General features: G+C 34.2%; 1 protein-coding gene across 1 annotated transcript; it reads right to left on the bottom strand.

Annotated features, from left to right (window-relative positions):
- Nucleotides 1–17,391: 17,391 nt before the first annotated feature.
- On the bottom strand, nucleotides 17,392–18,396 carry LOC149555865 (putative UPF0481 protein At3g02645). The gene has a single exon (XM_089829591.1). It carries the CDS (start codon nucleotides 18,394–18,396, stop codon nucleotides 17,392–17,394), a length of 1,005 nt encoding a protein of 334 aa, XP_089685717.1.
- Between the last annotated feature and the right edge of the window lie 203 nt (nucleotides 18,397–18,599).

Below are 18,599 nucleotides of genomic sequence, written 5' to 3'. Positions count from 1 at the left end.
ATATTTAGAAATGAATATATTTGCAAATCAAATTGAGGCTATCAAAAATGATTTGAACAATATATAAATTGAAACAAAAGTAATATGATTTAATCTTGTTCATATTTATTTTTTGTCATGCACGTATTACCATTTCTATTTGCTTCCTCAACTTCTCTATAATCAATATGCATGCATTTTGTAATTGCTCACTATGCATTTATTACTATATGAAACTTGTCAAACAATTCAAATGAATATATAAACTTGTTATAATCTATATGCATACATTTTGTAACTACTCATTATGTACATATTATTATGATAAACTTGTCAAGCAATTCAAACCAGTATATAAACTTATGGCATTATAATAACTGCATATATGAAAAAAAAAAATTGAACATGCACAGAAGATAAAATAACCAAAATTGTTGATAGGAAATCCAATAGAACCTACAAAATGTCAAAAATGAGAGAAAAAATAGGTTAATTGATAAACATTTAAGTTAAATAGAAGAAGAAATAAAGAATTTTGAAGAAGAAATAAAAGTTAGAAACTTTCCTACAAAAGTAACAATGATAAAGGAAACTCCAAATTTTTTTAACTGAGTCTTTTAGATCAATGGAAAATCATAAAACCGTGAAGTCTTACAGTATTTCCGTCTAGTCTTACAACATTTCCGTGCAAAAAAAGAAAATTGAGGAGCAAAGCTGCCACAATAAGCCTATCGACTTAATTAGAAATTGAAATTGATGTGAAATGAAGATGAAATTAAATTAAATTTAATAAAGGAATAGATTAGTTAATTTAAAAAATCAATAATTATTATTGAAATTGTGGAAAATTGAATTTAATTAACTGATAATGATCAATTAATTAAAGGTTAAATAATTAAATAAATTTAATAAATTTAATTAAAATTAGGGAATGATTAAATGATGTAAAGATTTGATTATAGAAGAAATAAGATGATTAATTAATAATTAATAGAAGAATAAAAAGCGTGTTAAATGTAAATTTGCAAGTCTGTCCATTTTTGGGTGTCTACAGTTAGACCCCATATTAGTGAAAAAAATAATTGTATACATACACATGTACCGAAAAGAAATAGAAGTGATTTAAGGATGCCCAAATCCTTAACTTTTTTTAATTTCTTGATAACTCTGCCTTTTACCTCACATTGCCTAGGGTCCTCACATTCCCCATGACCCTGTGTTAAATTTTGTAGTGAGAAAGTTGTGTAGCCCTACTTAAATAATTATTTATTTTATCGAGAACCTTGGTTAATTAAATAATTGTTTAATTATTAGATGCTTACAACCGATTTAATTATGGTTGTTAAGATTTATTTTGTCTTAGCCAATGTCAGTCATTAATTTCTTTTCAATGAGAGTAGAATAAAAGGAGGGCTAGGTGGTATTTGTAATCATCAAGTTTGAAGATCAAGTCTTGAAGACAAATTTGTAGTAATAGCATATGTATTTGCACTATTAGCAGATCAAGTAGAAGATCAAGTTCTGTGAAATCATTTGCAGTGAAAGTGAATAATCTTATAGCAGAAGTGTGGGCACAATGCTAGCGTTGGGATAGTGGTGGGGGATATCAGCGGGAGACATTGGGAGTTTGTCAAAGTTCTGCCAGTGAGAGGCAAGGGATTCTTTTGTAAATCTTATATTGTTCAAGATTAATATATTTTCCATCTGAAGAACTGGTTTTCCCTTAGGGGTTTTTCCAAGGACAATTTTGTTCAAAAATATTGTGTCACTGTGTTCAAATTTCTTTTCACATAATTTTTGTGAACTTGGAATTGTGTTATTATTCAATATTTGGTTGTGAATTAGTTTTCAACAATTAAATAATCTTTCAAGATAGGAGATTAATAATCAATGATTTCAATAGCTCTTGTTCATAGAGTATTAGAGAAATGTCGAGGGTAAAGAATGTTAGGATTAACCTCAGACATAAATAACAATTACATGCAAATATAACCAATACCAAAAAATAGTAGATTGCATAAAAAAGAACACAAGACACCAAGAGTTAACGTGGTTCACCCAATCCTTGGGCTATGTCCACCAACAAGAAGTCCAATATTATTATTATCCAGTGATTACAAATTGATTATGATTCGTGATCCCTTACAGATCAATACCACCGCAAGAAGCTACAATATCACCATTCATCATGAAATCCCTAACCCTAAGCATTTTTATACAAGCTTTTGTTGTTTACAAAATTAGTGCTAGAATAATAGAAAAATAGTAACCTATGCCTTTTACAATATAAGGGCATTTTTGGTTTTTGGCGGGCATTGCCTCTTGACCCCACCCTGTAATGTGATAGGGAGCACACTTGGGGTGCTCCCCTAGGACCTTGCAGGGGCGCTACCCCCAACCCCCCATAGAAATAATCTATCCTAGTAAAGAAATTAAGGGTTTATTAAAACCTGATCTCTTTAGATTTATTATTGCTTTAATCCCTTAAGATGGCTTCAGCTTTTGTGAGGGATCAAGATAGATTGGATGGTGCATCAAATTTTGGTGTCTGGAAGGCTAGACTTTCTTTATTGTTTTAAGAGAATGGTATTAACAATTATGTTACCAGTGTTGTACCTATACCTACAAATGTGACACAACTTGCAGCATACAAGAAGGACGATGCTAAGGTGAGGACGATAATCCTTGATGGTGTCAAGGATCATATTGTTCCACATATCTTAGAGCTAGATACATCGAAGAAGATGTGGGGTGTCGTTTTGAATATGTACCAAAATGCTACCACCAACATGAAGATGATTCTTACAGAAAAGTTGAAGAATACCCTGATGAACCAAGGAGAAGATGTCACAAGCTACCTCACCAGGATTAGACTTGTCAAGGATGAGTTAATAGTTGTTGGAGATAGTCTTAGTGATGACGAGCTAGTGAGAATAGCCCTAAATGGGTTTACTAAGTAGTGGTGTGTATTTGTTCAAGTTGTTAGTGGACGATGCACCTTATCAAGTTGGGATCGACTATGGATTGATTTCACTTGGGAGGATTTTAGACTATGTCTTGTCAATGAGGCCAACAAGAGTTAGAAAAATGAGGTGGAACATGAAAGTGTTTCCCTAGCTGGAAAAGGGAAAGAAAAGAAGGGGTCTAGCAAAGGATCGAATTCACAAAGTGAGAATAAAAAGGACCTTTGTAAAGTCAAGTGGTTTGGTTGTCATGAGTATGGTCACTAAGTCAGTGATTGCTCAAAAAAGAAGCAGGCAAAGAAGCGAGTAGCAACTTCAACAAGTGCAAAAGAACTCTCTAGTAGAATGGAAGATGAGTTTGCACTCATAGCTTGTTTGGTTAGTTCAACCTCACAGTGTTTTTGATATATAGATGATGCATTATTTCATGTGATACGAGTTAGAGAGTACTTCTCAAATTATAAGGAGAACACCAATATCCAGATTTCTATGGGAAACTTGTCCAAACTCAACCCAGTTGGGAAAGGGATTGTTTAGTTTTAAAGGGAGAATGGAAAGATAATTCCACTTCATGGTTTGTTGCATGTTCTTAGCTTAGGTATGAATCTGATTTCTGTATATGTTCTTCAAGATAAGCGGTATAGTGTACTCTTTAGAGGGACTCATGTGTTGATTAAGCATAAGGATTGGAAATCACCCATAACTATTAGAATTAGGAGTGGTCGCCTTTATAGGTTGTAGTTTGATACTCCTAAGGAACTCATAAGTAGAAATAATCCTTGAGATCTTTGAGAGTTATGACATAGCAGGATGGGCCATATTCATTGTGGAGCACTTAAATTTCTTTGTGAGATAGTGATAGGTGTTATAGAGGTGAGCACAAAGCATGATGATGTATGCAAGGGATGTGTGTTGGAAAAGTTTGTGAAAGAATCTTTTCCAAGGAGCGATACCAAATTTGAGGGTGTTCTTGATCTAGTGCATTTAGATGTATGTGGACCGATGTGGATGAAGTCTCTCAAAGGATATGAGTACTATGTTTCATTTATTGATGATTTCTCCAAGAAGACCTAGATATAGTTCTTGAAGACCAAAGATGAGGTTTTTAGTTGATTCTAAGAGTTCAAGGCTCTTGTGGAGAATCTGACAGAAAGAAGATAAAGGTTCTCTAGTCAGACAATGGTGACAAGTACAAAGGAAACATCTTCCAAGAGTTTTGTACTAAGGAAGGAATCAAGAGAGTGTGGATTGTTCCTTACAATCCACAATATAAGGGAGTTGCTGAGAGGGAGAGCCATTCTATATTAGAGGTGGCAAGGGCTATGCTACATGACTAGTACATGTTTGACTATTAATGGGCAAAAGCATGTAGTACAACACTTTACATTCAGAATAGGGTTCAACGCAAGGTGCTAGGGAAGATGATACTAAAGGAAGCTTTCACAGGAAAGAAACCAAATGTTGGTCACTTTAGAATATTTTAGAGTTTGGCATATTCTGATATTCCAGGTGATACACGTACGAAGTTAGATTAGACAATAGAGAGGGCATACTTTTTTGGGTACATTGAAACCTCAAAGGCATATAGGATTTTTAATCTATGGATCAGAATAATTATAGTTAGACGTGATGTTAAGTTCATGGAGGACAAGATATTTAGAAGGTCTAAATTTTTGCTTGTAGATGATCAGAGTGAGCAACCAAAAGAAGCTCCAAGACCTTTAGTCAAGGGTAACAAAGCTCAAGTATAGTTACTATTACGAGCATAGACTTAGGTGGTGAAGATTCACAGAGTATGGAGTAACATGCGCAATAGGAAATGCATTTAGAAGACTTAGAGGTTGATATTTCATCCTCTATAGTTGGCAATAGGAACCATGAGGTTCAAGAGGCACAAAGGGATACTCAGGAGTTTGTGGGATCTCCTAGGAAGAGTACTATACATTGGAGGCAACCATCCAAGCTCAATGACTATGTGGGATTAGTTAGTCAGTTGATAGACAATGAGCCTTCTAGTTATCAGGAGCTTGCACAACATCAAGTTGAGTATGGGACTAGATATGTTCAAGGTGAAGGTATCAAGTTGATGGGCTATATTGACATAGATCTGATAGGCAGTGTGACAGACATAAGGAGCACTTCTCTAATGCCTACCCCTACTTGACTTTTCTGATTTGTTTTGATTGGATTCTTTCAGGCATGTGCTATTATTATGTTTTATGATTAGCGGTGTTAGATTATTGGAATTGATTAGTTGTATTTCATATTCAGTTGATATCTATCTATCTATCTATCTATCTATCTATCTATCTATCTATCTATGTATATATATATATTGAGGTACTTAGTGCCAATTATTTTAGTTATTGAATGATGTTAGTTAGACGAATGATTTTTATGCAATTTCTAGGGATACTTATCCCATAGTTGCATGTGTTTGGTGTGCGTGTATGTTTTCTTTATGTTTGATGTTTCTGATGTGGTTGAGGAAGGGAGTCGTAGTCACCTGCTAGTCGAGATCAACAGGATAAACCACTTCCTGCCATTGCTTGTTTAGTTTAGAATATTGTGTTTGTACATGTGTGAATTTTATGCAGATTATAGGTAGTAGGTATCGACTTCCCTGAATTGCCAAGATGAGCACACCTTATCATAGTATTTCAATGGTATAAGTGGGGATATAACTCTTGAGTCCAAATCCTAAACCCTAAGCTAATTATCTTAGAAAATAGGACGAATATTCAAGTTAGTTTACCCATTTGAATTTGTCAAGTGACGTGAATTCATGATTTTGAACCTGGTGTTTCATTCAAGTGTTCTTTGCCTTCAGTTCAGTTGTCATTTTTTGTTTTATGGGTATGTGGTGATTTTCTGTTATAATTAAATCAAATTAAAATATAATTTAATGATTTAATTTAATAAAAAATTTATAAATAAATCTGACATTCAATTATATTTTAATTAATTGAGAAATTAATTAAATAAAAGAATTAAATTTAAAGATTTTATTAAAGTTCTATTTTGACGTATTTATATTTATTTAATTTAATGATAATTATTTAGGTGTTTTATTTTAATAATAAACTCTAAATAATATTAATAATTAAGTTAATAAATATATTATTAAAACTATCTCGTGGATTAATTAAATAAAAAAATTAAATTTAAATATTTTATTAAAGTTTTATTTTTGATGTATTTATATGTATTTAATTTAATGATAATTATTTAGGAGTTCTATTTTAATAATAAAATCTAAATATGATTATTAGTTGAGTAATAAAAATTATTTGATTAAAAAGAAAAATTAGAATATGTGAATATTTGATTAATTAAAAGCTAATTAAATTTATGATTTAAATAAAAAGTCTAAATTAAGAAAATTGGTTAAAGAAAGATTAGAATATGATGTTTTTAAATTAATTAGAAATTAATTAAATATGTGCTTCAGTTTAAAATATTTATTTTAAAAGTCTAATTTAAGAAGTTGGATAAAAATAGAATTAAAAGATTAAAAGATTAAATATTAGATATTATTTTATTATGATTATTTAATTAATAAATATTAAATTAGAGTTGCATTTAAATAATGAGCGCTAATTATTCTTATTAATTTAAATAATAAACTATGCTTTAAATAGTGCTTACACTAATTAATAAGTGGCATCATATATAATTGTATATTATTTAAATGGATTCATACTAGTATACTATTATTTGATGTAGATTTATTATTAATTAAACTTAAATGCAATTCAATGTCATGGAAACCTTAAGAGTTGTAATTTGTTTATGTGTTGTTGATGTATGTTAATTGCTTCTGCTATGTTATAACTGTTGTTCTTAAGTTATTATCTTTAACTTTTAAAAAAAAAATGTTTGACAAACTTAGCAAAACTTTAGGTTAACTTCTTTTGGGTCACATGGTGGGGCATTACAACTTCGAGCTGTTTTTTCAATTTGGGATTAGTAGTTGTTTCTTAGTTCAGTGGCAAACAAAAGTTTGTGGCTTTAAGTTCAGCAGAAGTAGAATACATAGCAACTAGCACTGTGACATGTGAAGCTATATGGCTTCAAAAGTTGTTGGCAGCCTTGTTTGGTTAGAGAGTTGAAACTACTGTGGTACATTGTGACAATCAGAGTTGCAGCTAGCACAGTGAAATGCGAAGCTATATGGCTTCAGAAGTTTCTAGTAGCCTTGTTTAGTTAGAGAGTTGAAACTACTATGGTACATTGTGACAATTAGAGTTGCATCAAGTTGTTTGAGAATCCAATGTTTCATGATGGGTCTAAACTTATAGACATTAGATATTACTTCATCATAGATTGTGTACATAGATAGGTTGTCCAGATACAATGCATACCTATAGATGGGCAGGTAGCAAACATTTTGACTAAGGCATTGGGGAAGGCTAAATTCATCTTCTTCAGGGATAAGTTGGGTATCATGTAGAAAAACTTCCTTGGTAAGAGGGAGTATTAATTTTTGTAGCAAGAAAGTTGTCCAATCCTAATTAAATAATTATTTATTTTACCGAGAACCTTGGTTAATTAAATAATTGTTTAATTATTAAATGCTTACAACCAATTTAATTATGGTTGTTAAGATTTATTTTATCTCAGCTAATGGCGTTCATTATTTTCTTTTCAAAGAGAGTAGTATAAAAGGAGGGCTAGGGGGCATTTGTAATCATCAAGTCTTGAAGACACATTTGTAGCAATAAAAAATGTATTTGTAGTGTTAGCAAATCAAGTAGTTGATCAAATTTTGTGAAATCATTTGTAGTGATAGAAAATGCATTCATACTAAAAGAGAATAACGTTGCAGTGGGATGAGGGCACAATGTTAGCATTGGGATAATAGTGGGGGATATCAATGGGAGATATTGGGAGTTTGTCAGAGTTTTACCGGTGAGAGGCAAGGAATTCTTTTGTAACTCTTATATTGCTGAAGATTAATATATTTTTCATTTGAAGAATTGGTTTTCCCTTAGAGTTTTTCAATGGAAAATTTTGTACAAAAATTGTGTCATTGTGTTCAAATTTCTTTTTGCAGAATATTTGTGAAGTTGCAATTGTGTTGTTGTTTAATGTTTGGTTGTGAATTAGTTTTTGAGAGGTAAATAATCTTTCAAGATAGGAGATTAATAATCAATGATTGCAATCATTATTTTTCACACTTTGGCAATGTTTTTGAAGGCCCTCTTCTTGAGGAAAAATATAATAAAAGCACTAAATTTGAGAAAAATTAGCATAGATTTAAAAAAAAATATCGGCCGTGAAAAAATAAAAATTGAATAAACATTATTTAAAATTTTTGAATGTCTAAAAAATCATAATGACAATGGAAAAAAATTGAACAAAAAAAAACCTTAAATGAGATGATCGATACCTTGTGAAAGAGATGTTTCAATAACATCTTATTGCTTGATGTAATAACTAGTGAAACATGTGGACTCCACCCTAAACCTCAAAGTACCCATCCCGAGACATCACCACGCTAGATACTTGGAGCATTGGACTACTCCCACCTCTGCTATTCTACAACCATGGTGCAACTAGGATAAGTACTTGAATATCTATTTGAATTTGAATTTTTGAATGTTACTAATGGATATGTAATATTTTACCATGTTAAATGATCAATGACCCTGTCACCATCCCCTCCAAAATTGAGACCTGCTGTTGCCATCCCAAAAACTTGTCCAAAAACATCCCGTTGTACCCCAATACGAATATTACGAATTTTACACTGGTAATAACTCGTTCTCTATACTAGAGAAATGGGGAACGAAAAGAAAAACCTAGAAATAATAATAATATATTTTCTGGTGAAATGAAATGAATGATTCCTATGGAAACGATGCTTATTGTTCCTTATTATAAGACTCTAGTTTGAAGTGGAGCTGGACATGGAAGCTTTGCGTGCAAAAAGAGTCCATGAAACAATGGTCAAACTGCACTGTTACCTTTAAAACGCACAGGAATGACCCTAAAATTATTCGAACAGAATGCTTGGAAAATGTGGAAGCAGAAGACGAGGCACATGGTTTTTAAAAAGTGGAAGAAAATTGTCTTTTAAATAGTAATTCAAACATCTATTTTTCTATTATGATAATAGTTTATTAAGCAATAAAAGAGATTCAAAGGTGTGAGACCATTTTACAGTGTAGGATAGAGCATCTAGTATGATATCAAATAACAATCAAGAAGAGCACCAAGGAAACCACTAAAACCATTACCAAAACTTGCAAATCATCCATCTGGAGGAGGGTGCTTTGTTCTAAAATTTAACCACATTACAAAGATCATTTTCCTTCACAAAGAAAATTTCATAGAAACCACTAACAGATGTAGCATAAACAAAGAAACCAGAGTACGATATCATTCAGGGACTAGTGGACTAGTGCTAACCCCACCGCAGACAGGGACTAGTGCTGCACGCACAACAATCTAATACAATAGGTGTAAGACTCAAAAGGCCTACAGTAAGTAGACATGACCGTAGAAATGCACTAATAGTTTTATTAAAAAAACACTTATTGCATACCCCTAAAAACTACTATTATATACTGCAAGTGTAGAACAGACCAAAAACTTGCACCACAGTCGTAAGAAGCGCCACTGACCCTGCGAACGAAGCTATGATCAAAACCCAAATTTCTCATATAGTAGTTATAGAGGCCTTTCCTGGCATTGTTGACAGGTTCACAGATTGGATTCCATGTTGATCTGCTCAATCTTTTCACAATCTCCACAATCTCCTCATCATCCATGCCCAAGGTTGAAAAGATTTCATTTTTCCTTAGCAACTCCACGTCATTGGTGTCGTGGATTAGCTCCTTCAACAGCCGAATAAAAGTAGTAAAAACATTTTCTTTAATCTCTGGTGAGCATACCTCAAATGCTATCAAGTTTCTAATGATTGTCTCAGTCATAATACAAATCTTTAGCACGGGAAGATATAAAGTAGAATGAGTGGTGTCAAACCGTATCAGCTCAATCCCTCCATTGAAACAGCTTAATTTTACTCTGATTTTGCTCAAGTCTGAAGCGGATGGAATACCAATCTTTCGTTAGTTGCGAAGCCTGACCTCTTCCGATTGTCGCTCCTTGTGATTTCTGTTTCTAAGCCGTGCAAGAGGAGACCAGCCATTTTGAGTATCGCGTTGGTCAGAGCACTCATTATGATGCTTCTTATAGAGCCTCGCATGGATGGAACATAGGAGATGTCGACAGCTATCTACATCTACTGGCTCTTCATGTTTGTCTTCAATCCACAAGGGGGAGTATCTAGAGCATATGCCTTCAACAAAGTTCTTGAAATTAGACTGATTTAGTGGACCACAAATAAAAGCATAGAGTGACTCTAAGGCAACCAGAGGGATTTGATTCTCCAATTTGAAGACATCTGTCATCACAGCAAACCACAGACCTTCACCTGACTTTAGATCATGGAATGGGTTGCTATACTTATCTAGGATTTGTTTCTGGTCGATGGTGTGAGAGGAAAAGGAGGAGGAAGGAAGAATCCCTAAACAACATCGTGGCGAATGCCTCATCGTTCAGATTTTTGAATAAATGAGCCTCCCCGTAGAAGTCCCTGCAACGAGGGACTGCACTTGCAAAGAAATTGTCATCCTTAAGATCTGAAAGACTCCCGCCATTTCAAACTTTTTAAAGTGGGTCAAAGAAATCTCCGGGAAGCTTGCTGATAACCGTCCGTGCAATGACTTGAGATTTCTCAGACTCCATTTCGGCAAGGTGTTGTTTGAGGAAGTGATAGGGCCCTAACCATATCGCCTGAGGAATGAAGATGGCATCGTTTTCTTTGAGAGTAATTGGCACCATGAAAATGCTAGCAAGCCCTTTATCGCTACCCACTTGTAAGATGTATGAATCTTCTTGGTTTTTGGCCAACCATTGTGAAACGTCAATGGGATCTTGACTGTCCATGATACCTTTCAGCTTAGATGTGCACAAACTAGACCAGGATGCAGTAACGGGCTTTTAAGGTTATTATGCCCGAGGCTTTTTTCTATTTGAAGAAGCTGATTTTTCCATCTAACGGCCGATAATGTTATACATCATCGGCATGACCATAGAAACGATCCTATCCAACGCGTGTCTTGCCTGGATAGTGACTGGCAGGCACAAAGACCTAAATGTGGAACAGCTGATTCAAAGAAAATATAAGAACCTCTCTTTACAATCTTTAATTGATGTCGGCATCTAGAGAAAATGCTAAAAACACACAGATGGCGAGAAAAGCTTTACCGACTTCAAGACTGGATTCTATTTTGCCCCAGCGCAGTTCTCACAATCTCGACACAAGCAGCAGTAATTATTTGATTACTTCACTCTATTGAAAGGCACGTTCATTCTGTATTTATTTTTTAAACACCCCAATAGTTGTGAATATTACCATTACCTTCTCCCTCACTAGATTATCTCTTTGATTTTATCTTTGAAGTCAAGTCATTCTAAATTTATTAATAACAGAGACTTCAAATTCCTTTCTTTCGGTTTGTCAGAATACTGTACTTTGTTTTGGAACGCTCGCAAATGATATTCTGTTGTCTTTTACTTAGCTTGTGAAATAATCGCATAGTTATTATGTTGTTTTATGGAAAATCGTATTTGTGGCTTTATGCTTAAGGTCTGTTTGGTTCGTGGAATTTAAAAAACCAGAATTTCTATGAATCTTGGTTTAGACAAATCAATGTTTTGCAAATCTTCATTCTAATTTTTGGGATTTTACTTAAACGGTTTGTTTCACTTGGAAGATGCATGTGAAGGCACATTTTTATTAGTAAGCTTAGAGTTGAAGACAAATTTCAAAAAGTAGTCCAATCTATTGTTTTCACACTCCTTAAAAGATATAACCAGGTTTTGATTTTCAATTCCTACTTGCTAGTAGGAAGTTGGAAAATCTGGTTTTGAGGAAAAATTGGAAGTCCAGTTCGTTAATTCCATTTTGCCAATTTTGAAACAAACACAAAAAATTTCAAATCCGGATTTAGAAAAACCAATTCCTGTCATCTTCAAGGAACCAAACGGACTCTTAGCATCATATTCTGTGAGAAGAATACTCGTGTTGCTTCTCCTGGGAACACCTTTTTATTATAATAAGAATCCGGTTAACTTGGTCGAAAGCAAGAGACTCAAAAGCAAAGAGGAATGTTGAAAGACAAATGATGAATTTGTAGCCAAATCCAGGGATTCTCGAACGGGTTGGCGACAATCGAAATTAAATCCCATGCAAAAAATCAGGTGGAATATTATATTCAAAATATTAATCTCATTTATCTCATGTATAATAAACAATTTTAAAGTATGCATGATTAATCCAAACATTAAAGGGAATTAAAAAAATATCAAAGAAGCAAAGCCTATGCCGTGAGAAATCATGTGACGAATTTCTTCTTCATGGCAATATTTCTCCTTCATGTAAAAACTATTGCTGATACAAATCACTACAATCTCCTCAACCAACTTCTCATTTTAATGAAGCTCGACCATGCATGAGGTTCGACCTGTGGAACATTCAAAATCCTTCAAAACAAAAAACCACTATTAGTTGGATAAGATAAATCGGAAAACCTTTCCCAACAACCAGGAAATGGCATTTCTGGTGCGAAACCCAACTTTAGTAGCTCGAACATCTGTAGGGAGAGTTAAACAAGTAAAAAAAAAACCCTTTGCTTTTGTCGGCAATGTGGAAGAGGTCGAAAAACATTGTTTATCTCCAACGCGAGACAAATCCAGTGGGTAGTGCCCACATAGGGAATTCCTTATCAATTAATTAAAATTGTTAGTACATGAAGAATATAGTATCATTAAAAATTATTATATCATTATTTTGTGCTTACAATGATAAACTAGTACGTTTTTAATAATACAATTATTTTTTAGATATAATTTAATGTGAATAAATGAAATTGTAATTAATTTTTTTAATCATTAATAAAGTCTTTATATTAATACTAAAAAAGAAATTATATATCACGATATGCCATTAGAGGCAAGAAGACTCTTCCATATGTCATGGACATATCCATGCCAACCCAGTGAAAAAAAAAACTTGCCAACAAAAATTGCCAGCCAACCCTTTACATACATCATAGCAAAATGACCACATAATTTACATAAATATGATCCATACACCTAGACTTCAAAAAGAAAACCAAACGCTACTCAACCTAAACTTATTAAAACCACTTCCCTACATCTTTTTTCGTAAAATTTAGAAACCCAATGCTTGCCCTAACAACACCAGCCTCGCAATAAGCCTACCTCCCACCAGAATCTTTCATATGAGAAGAAGCAAAGACACATCAATGCTTGTTCTAGAGACATCTATAAACTTAGCTAGGGAACCCATTACTAGATCAACACCTGGCCCAACTCCCTGCTAACTAGAGGCATTTGAATCCATAGACAAAAAACCACCCCCAAAACAAGGGGCTTAACTGACACACTTGAACAATTGACTAATACTGGCTAAGAGTCAGCTCAGCCCAATCTTAGCCAATAGCCTGAGCCTAATGCATAACAGTGGCCCTATGCTATTGGCTAAGAGTGGCTAGGCCCATGTTCGTATGAGTCGATTAAGCCTGGCCCCAACAGAACCAACACCATCCCGCTCAAAGCTCCTCTTACTCTATCTTACCAAAATTTTCCTTCATATTCTCAACTTCCTATCCTCACCCATAAGCGCATTTGACTTCTAGGTTGTCACTTTGCACTTCTTCTCCACTCAGTACCTAATGAAAACCTGATCCAACTCCATAGCATGGAAAAACTCCAGCAACTTGCACCACCCTTTTTGAGAAAATGGGAGAGGTACTTCAACAAGAGCGCTAGCCGACCACACTGGTAAGGGTTACAACTCACTTGGGGCACCACCAATCATCCACCGAGGTTGATTTTCCATGTGGATAATAACCCCCAACTCCCCCATTATGAAAATATCTTCAATTCTGCCACCCCACTTTGGCTCTACACATTCTCTCACCAGATAAATCACCTCTAGTTTCAAATCAACCACCGTAAGTGATAAAGCCAAAAAAAGAGATGAAATCTCCAAATTTTACCTTGGACATTAATCTTTTTGTAGATATTCTTCACTAAAAAATAACTTTAGTGCCTCCTAGAAAAATTCTCCATCCAACATGAACACATTCTATAGCCACATGGTTGAAATCAACCCCTTGAAGCATAGGATTTTCCCATCTGTAGCTAAGGAAAAGTTTGCCTCCATCTTGCCACTACACCTCTCTTCCGTGCCTCAAATTTTTAGATAAAAATAAAATTTGGAAGGTGAGTATTTGAAAGTTTGTGACAAGGAACAACTCCTAATGTTAACTACCATTATTACCCAATCTTGGCAATCTACCACACATGCCAAAACTATGGGTACTTAGTCATCTAACAACTAGACACTCAGCCTTATTATTGGTTTTTCTACTATCCTTTTTATCGCTATTGCTAGTATTGCCAGTCTCATCCCTGACAACTACACCAATCCCAGAGGGTCCCAGGTTTCCTTTGGAAGTCCTTTCCAAATTGACTTTGATCCAACCTTCCTCTGGGACCTTCCACAAATTCTTTTCTTGTTGAATCTAAGAGGATTAACCCCACAAGATCCATTAACACAAAAATTATAAGTAATTTATAATTTTCAATTTAAGTAAAAAATTTACTTCTAAAATATATTTTAAATAGATTAAATATGTTATTTAATTATTTATTTTTTTATATGAGTAAAATGACCATTTAAAAAACCTCTATGTAAAAAAATTGTTCCAAAAAATTAATAGAAAAATAAAATGAACAAAATAGCACAAAGAAAGATAAGAGAAAAAAATAATTATAAAAATTAAAAATTAAAATAGTTTAAAAATTAGAATTAAAATAATCTAAGAAAGAAACTAAATTAATTTTGAAATCAAAAAATTAAATTAATTAGCAAAATCAACACAAATAAAAGTAAGAAAATAAACTCAAATAATTACAAAAACTAAGAACTAAAGACTTGAAGGCTTGAGTGCTTGAGTGCTAGTGTGTGTGGGATGATGTCATGAATGCATGATGCAAAATGGAGCAAATGGATGGGCTTATAAAGGGTTCAAAGTGAACTTTATCCCACAAGTTGACTAAACCTTAAATAACTCCTTAAATCAATCCTTGAACAGGGCTTGAGAGGGGGACAAAAATGGGTCTCAAGCATGGATGCACATCGTGTTGATCTCTAAGCCCAAGTTTCCTATCAGTGTCTAACACTTAGTCATTTCCATGGTACTATTGGTCAGTCATCACTATGGCTGAGCTATCTAGAGAAGGTCAAGCTACAAAGGACTTGTTTATATTTCTTCACATGCCGAACAAGTCAAAGGTTGTCAAGTACCCCAGTAGAGAAAGTGTCAGGATGCCAAGTAGAATAGTAGAGATTGAGAATTTGGAAAGTTAATTAATGTCGATTGAATTAGTATATGTCGAGCATATAGAAGCCGAGTGCCAACATGAATGTTAGTTATGATTGAGTGTTAGAACATTCAAGTGCCGAGTAAACCAGGTTTGACATATGAGTTTGTAATGATGCAAACACTTATGTAAATCATTTTAGCTGACTTCTACATGATATTGAATGAGTGTAGAGATAGTTAAGGAGAAAATTACACATTTTGGATGAAGACATTAATCCCAAGATAAGCATATTAACCAATCAAAAAATTAGATGAATAAAATGACAAAAAGATGAAATATGGATCGTTGATTATGATGTACAACTTTCTACAATTATCTATTTAAGAGGGGGTTCTAACCATAAAATCATTATGTGTGATGAATGGAGAAGCAGAGGAGTGAAAAAACTTAGACCAGAGTAAGGAAAGCTAAGTCAGATAAGAGATCAAACAAAGCAACCAAAGCAGTGAAGGATGAAATAGAGTATATCAGATAAGGAGGTCAAATAGAGATATTGAAGAGAGGAGATCCATAAATATCTTGTAGAGAAAACCAAAGGATCAAGTACGAAATCAATTTTAATAGACTGAGTCAGGGAACATTTCTTAACAAAGTGGTTTTAGTAGGCCTATTTAATTCTTCTAACAGAGTCCTTACTTTATTGTAAGTATTAAATCCTTCAATTAAGGTATGACCTAATAGTCTTAAAAGATTTTAATAGAGAATACCTCTAACAGGGTAGATCATTAGATATGATCAAATTGTAGCCCTAACAGGTGAACTTTTATTATTGCAACAATAAAGAGTTATGGGTTTCATCCAAGGATAACTTTAAGAAACCCCCTACCCAAAAAAATTATAAAATGTTGGCAAATCCATCATTTTTCAAGAGGAAAAAAAATATTTTCACTTGGAAAAATTTTCAATGTACAAAAACTTTGTTTTAATTGACTATTTTTTTCCGATGTGGAAGAATTTCATAAAATCAGTGTGATTAATTCCTTTTTTTAGTGAAATACATAACTTAGGAAGCAATTTTTTCCCTCTTGAATGGAAATAATATATAAATTATGAGGTGATGTTTCCCCATTTGATGGAAAAAAATACAAAATTAATGAGGCAATTTGGTGGCTATTAATGCAAACAAATGTAACACATTGGTGAATGTTGTACAACTTGTTTTCAAAGCATGTGAAATATGACAATTAATTTCCTTTTGGCATTAAATGCATGATTTATAAAACCAAGTTGCTGACAAAAATGAGAACGTGTACTCAAAGCATAGGTTTTCTCTAGATTAACAACTGCGGTTGGGAAATTTGATGAGCATCCCAGGACTTCATATTCATGAGCATCCAAAAGGAAAGGTACCAGACCCTATAGTGCACCTAGGGTAGGTTGGGTATGAAAAAGATCAATATGATATTATTAGTAGCATGATGAACATTATGTGGAATCTCTAGGTAAATTATCCTAGGTATATCAGTGACCAACATGAACTAGAGCAGGAGGTAGAAAGGGAGGTGTTGGACTAGGCAATTCATGATTTGTGATGACAAAAGAGGCTCAATCCACATGCTGCAAACATAGAATGCCTTGACAAATTATTGGTAATGTTTCAAGCTATGTGGTGGGTACTTCATTAATTTCTTGTTTCCCAAATCATTTTGTAAAATTTTTTGGAAAATTCTGCAAATCAATTATTAGTTACCAAAGGTACTGAAGCTTGTATGCACCCCTTCATTTTCTATAAGAAGGGGTACCAAGACCCTTTGGGACTTGTATTTATAGGATATAAAACATATAATACATATAGTTATAAGTTATTGTACTTTGTTAAATGTTCATAGAATATAATTTATAAGGTTATGCAACTATTTCAATTTTCTAGCTTGATTGTACTCATATTTTTCAAATTAATATCAATCCAGACTATTTTATGCCTTACTGGATGATGTTTGATCAAGATATTTTTTGCCTACTAGACTTTATCTCGAAAGGCCCTCCTTGTTTGGAAAAAACATGCACCGCAGTCATAAGAAGCGCCACTGATCCTGCGAACGAAGCTGTTACCAAAACCCAAATTTCTCGTATAGTAGTTATAGAGGCCTTTCCTGGCATTGTTGACAGGTTCACAGATTGGATTCCATGTTGATCTGCTCAATCTTTTCACAATCTCCACAATCTCCTCATCGTCCATGCCCAAGGTTGAAAAGATTTCGTTTTTCCTCAGCAACTCCACGTCATTGGTGTCGTGGATTAGCTCCTTCAACAGCCGAATAAAAGCAGTAACAACATTTTCTTTAATCTCTGGTGAGCATACCTCAAATGCTATCAAGTTTCTAACGATCGTCTTAGTCATAATACCAATCTTTAGCATGGGAAGATATAAAGTAGAATGAGTGGTGTCAAACCATATGAGCTCAATGCCTCCATCGAAACGGCTGAATTTTACTCCGATTTTGCTCAAGTCTGAAGCGGACAGAATACCAATCTTTCGTTGGTTGCGAAGCCTGACCTCTTTCGATTGTCGCTCCTTGTGATTTATGTTTCTAAGCCGTGCAAGAGGAGACCAGCCATTTTGAGTAGGGCGTTGGTCAGAGCCCTCATGATGATGCTTCCTATAGAGCCTCGCATGGATGGAATGCAGGAGATGTCGAAAGCTATCTACATCTAGTGGCTCTTCATGTCTGTGTTCAATCCACAAGGGGGAGTAGCTAGAGCATATGCCTTCAACAAAGTTCTTGAAATTAGACTGATTTAGTGGACCACAAATAAAAGCATAGAGCGACTCTAAGGCAACCAGAGGGATTTGATTCTCCAATTTGAAGACATCTGTCATCACAGCAAACCACAGACCTTCACCTGACTTTAGATCATGGAATGGGTTGCTATACTTATCTGAGATTTGTTTTTGGTCGATGGTGTGAGAGGAAAAGGAGGAGGAAGGAAGCATCCCTAAACAACATCGTGGCGAAAGCCTCATCGTTCAAATTTTTGAATAAATGAGCCTCCCCGTAGAAGTCCCTGCAACGAGGGACTGCACTTGCAAAGAAATTGTCATCCTTAAGATCTGAAAGACTCCCGCCATTTTGAACTTTTTAAAGTGGGTCAAAGAAATCTCTGGGAAGCTTACTGATAACCATCCGTGCAATGACTTGAAATTTCTCAGACTGCATATCAGCAAGG

The sequence above is a fragment of the Cupressus sempervirens genome, chromosome 5 (assembly GCF_028749045.1).
Source record: "Cupressus sempervirens isolate cs-2001-9-10 chromosome 5, ASM2874904v1, whole genome shotgun sequence".
NCBI classification, from domain to species: Eukaryota; Viridiplantae; Streptophyta; class Pinopsida; order Cupressales; family Cupressaceae; genus Cupressus; species Cupressus sempervirens.
The sequence above is the reverse complement of the archived record's forward strand: the minus strand, read 5'-3'. Positions and strand labels throughout refer to the sequence as shown.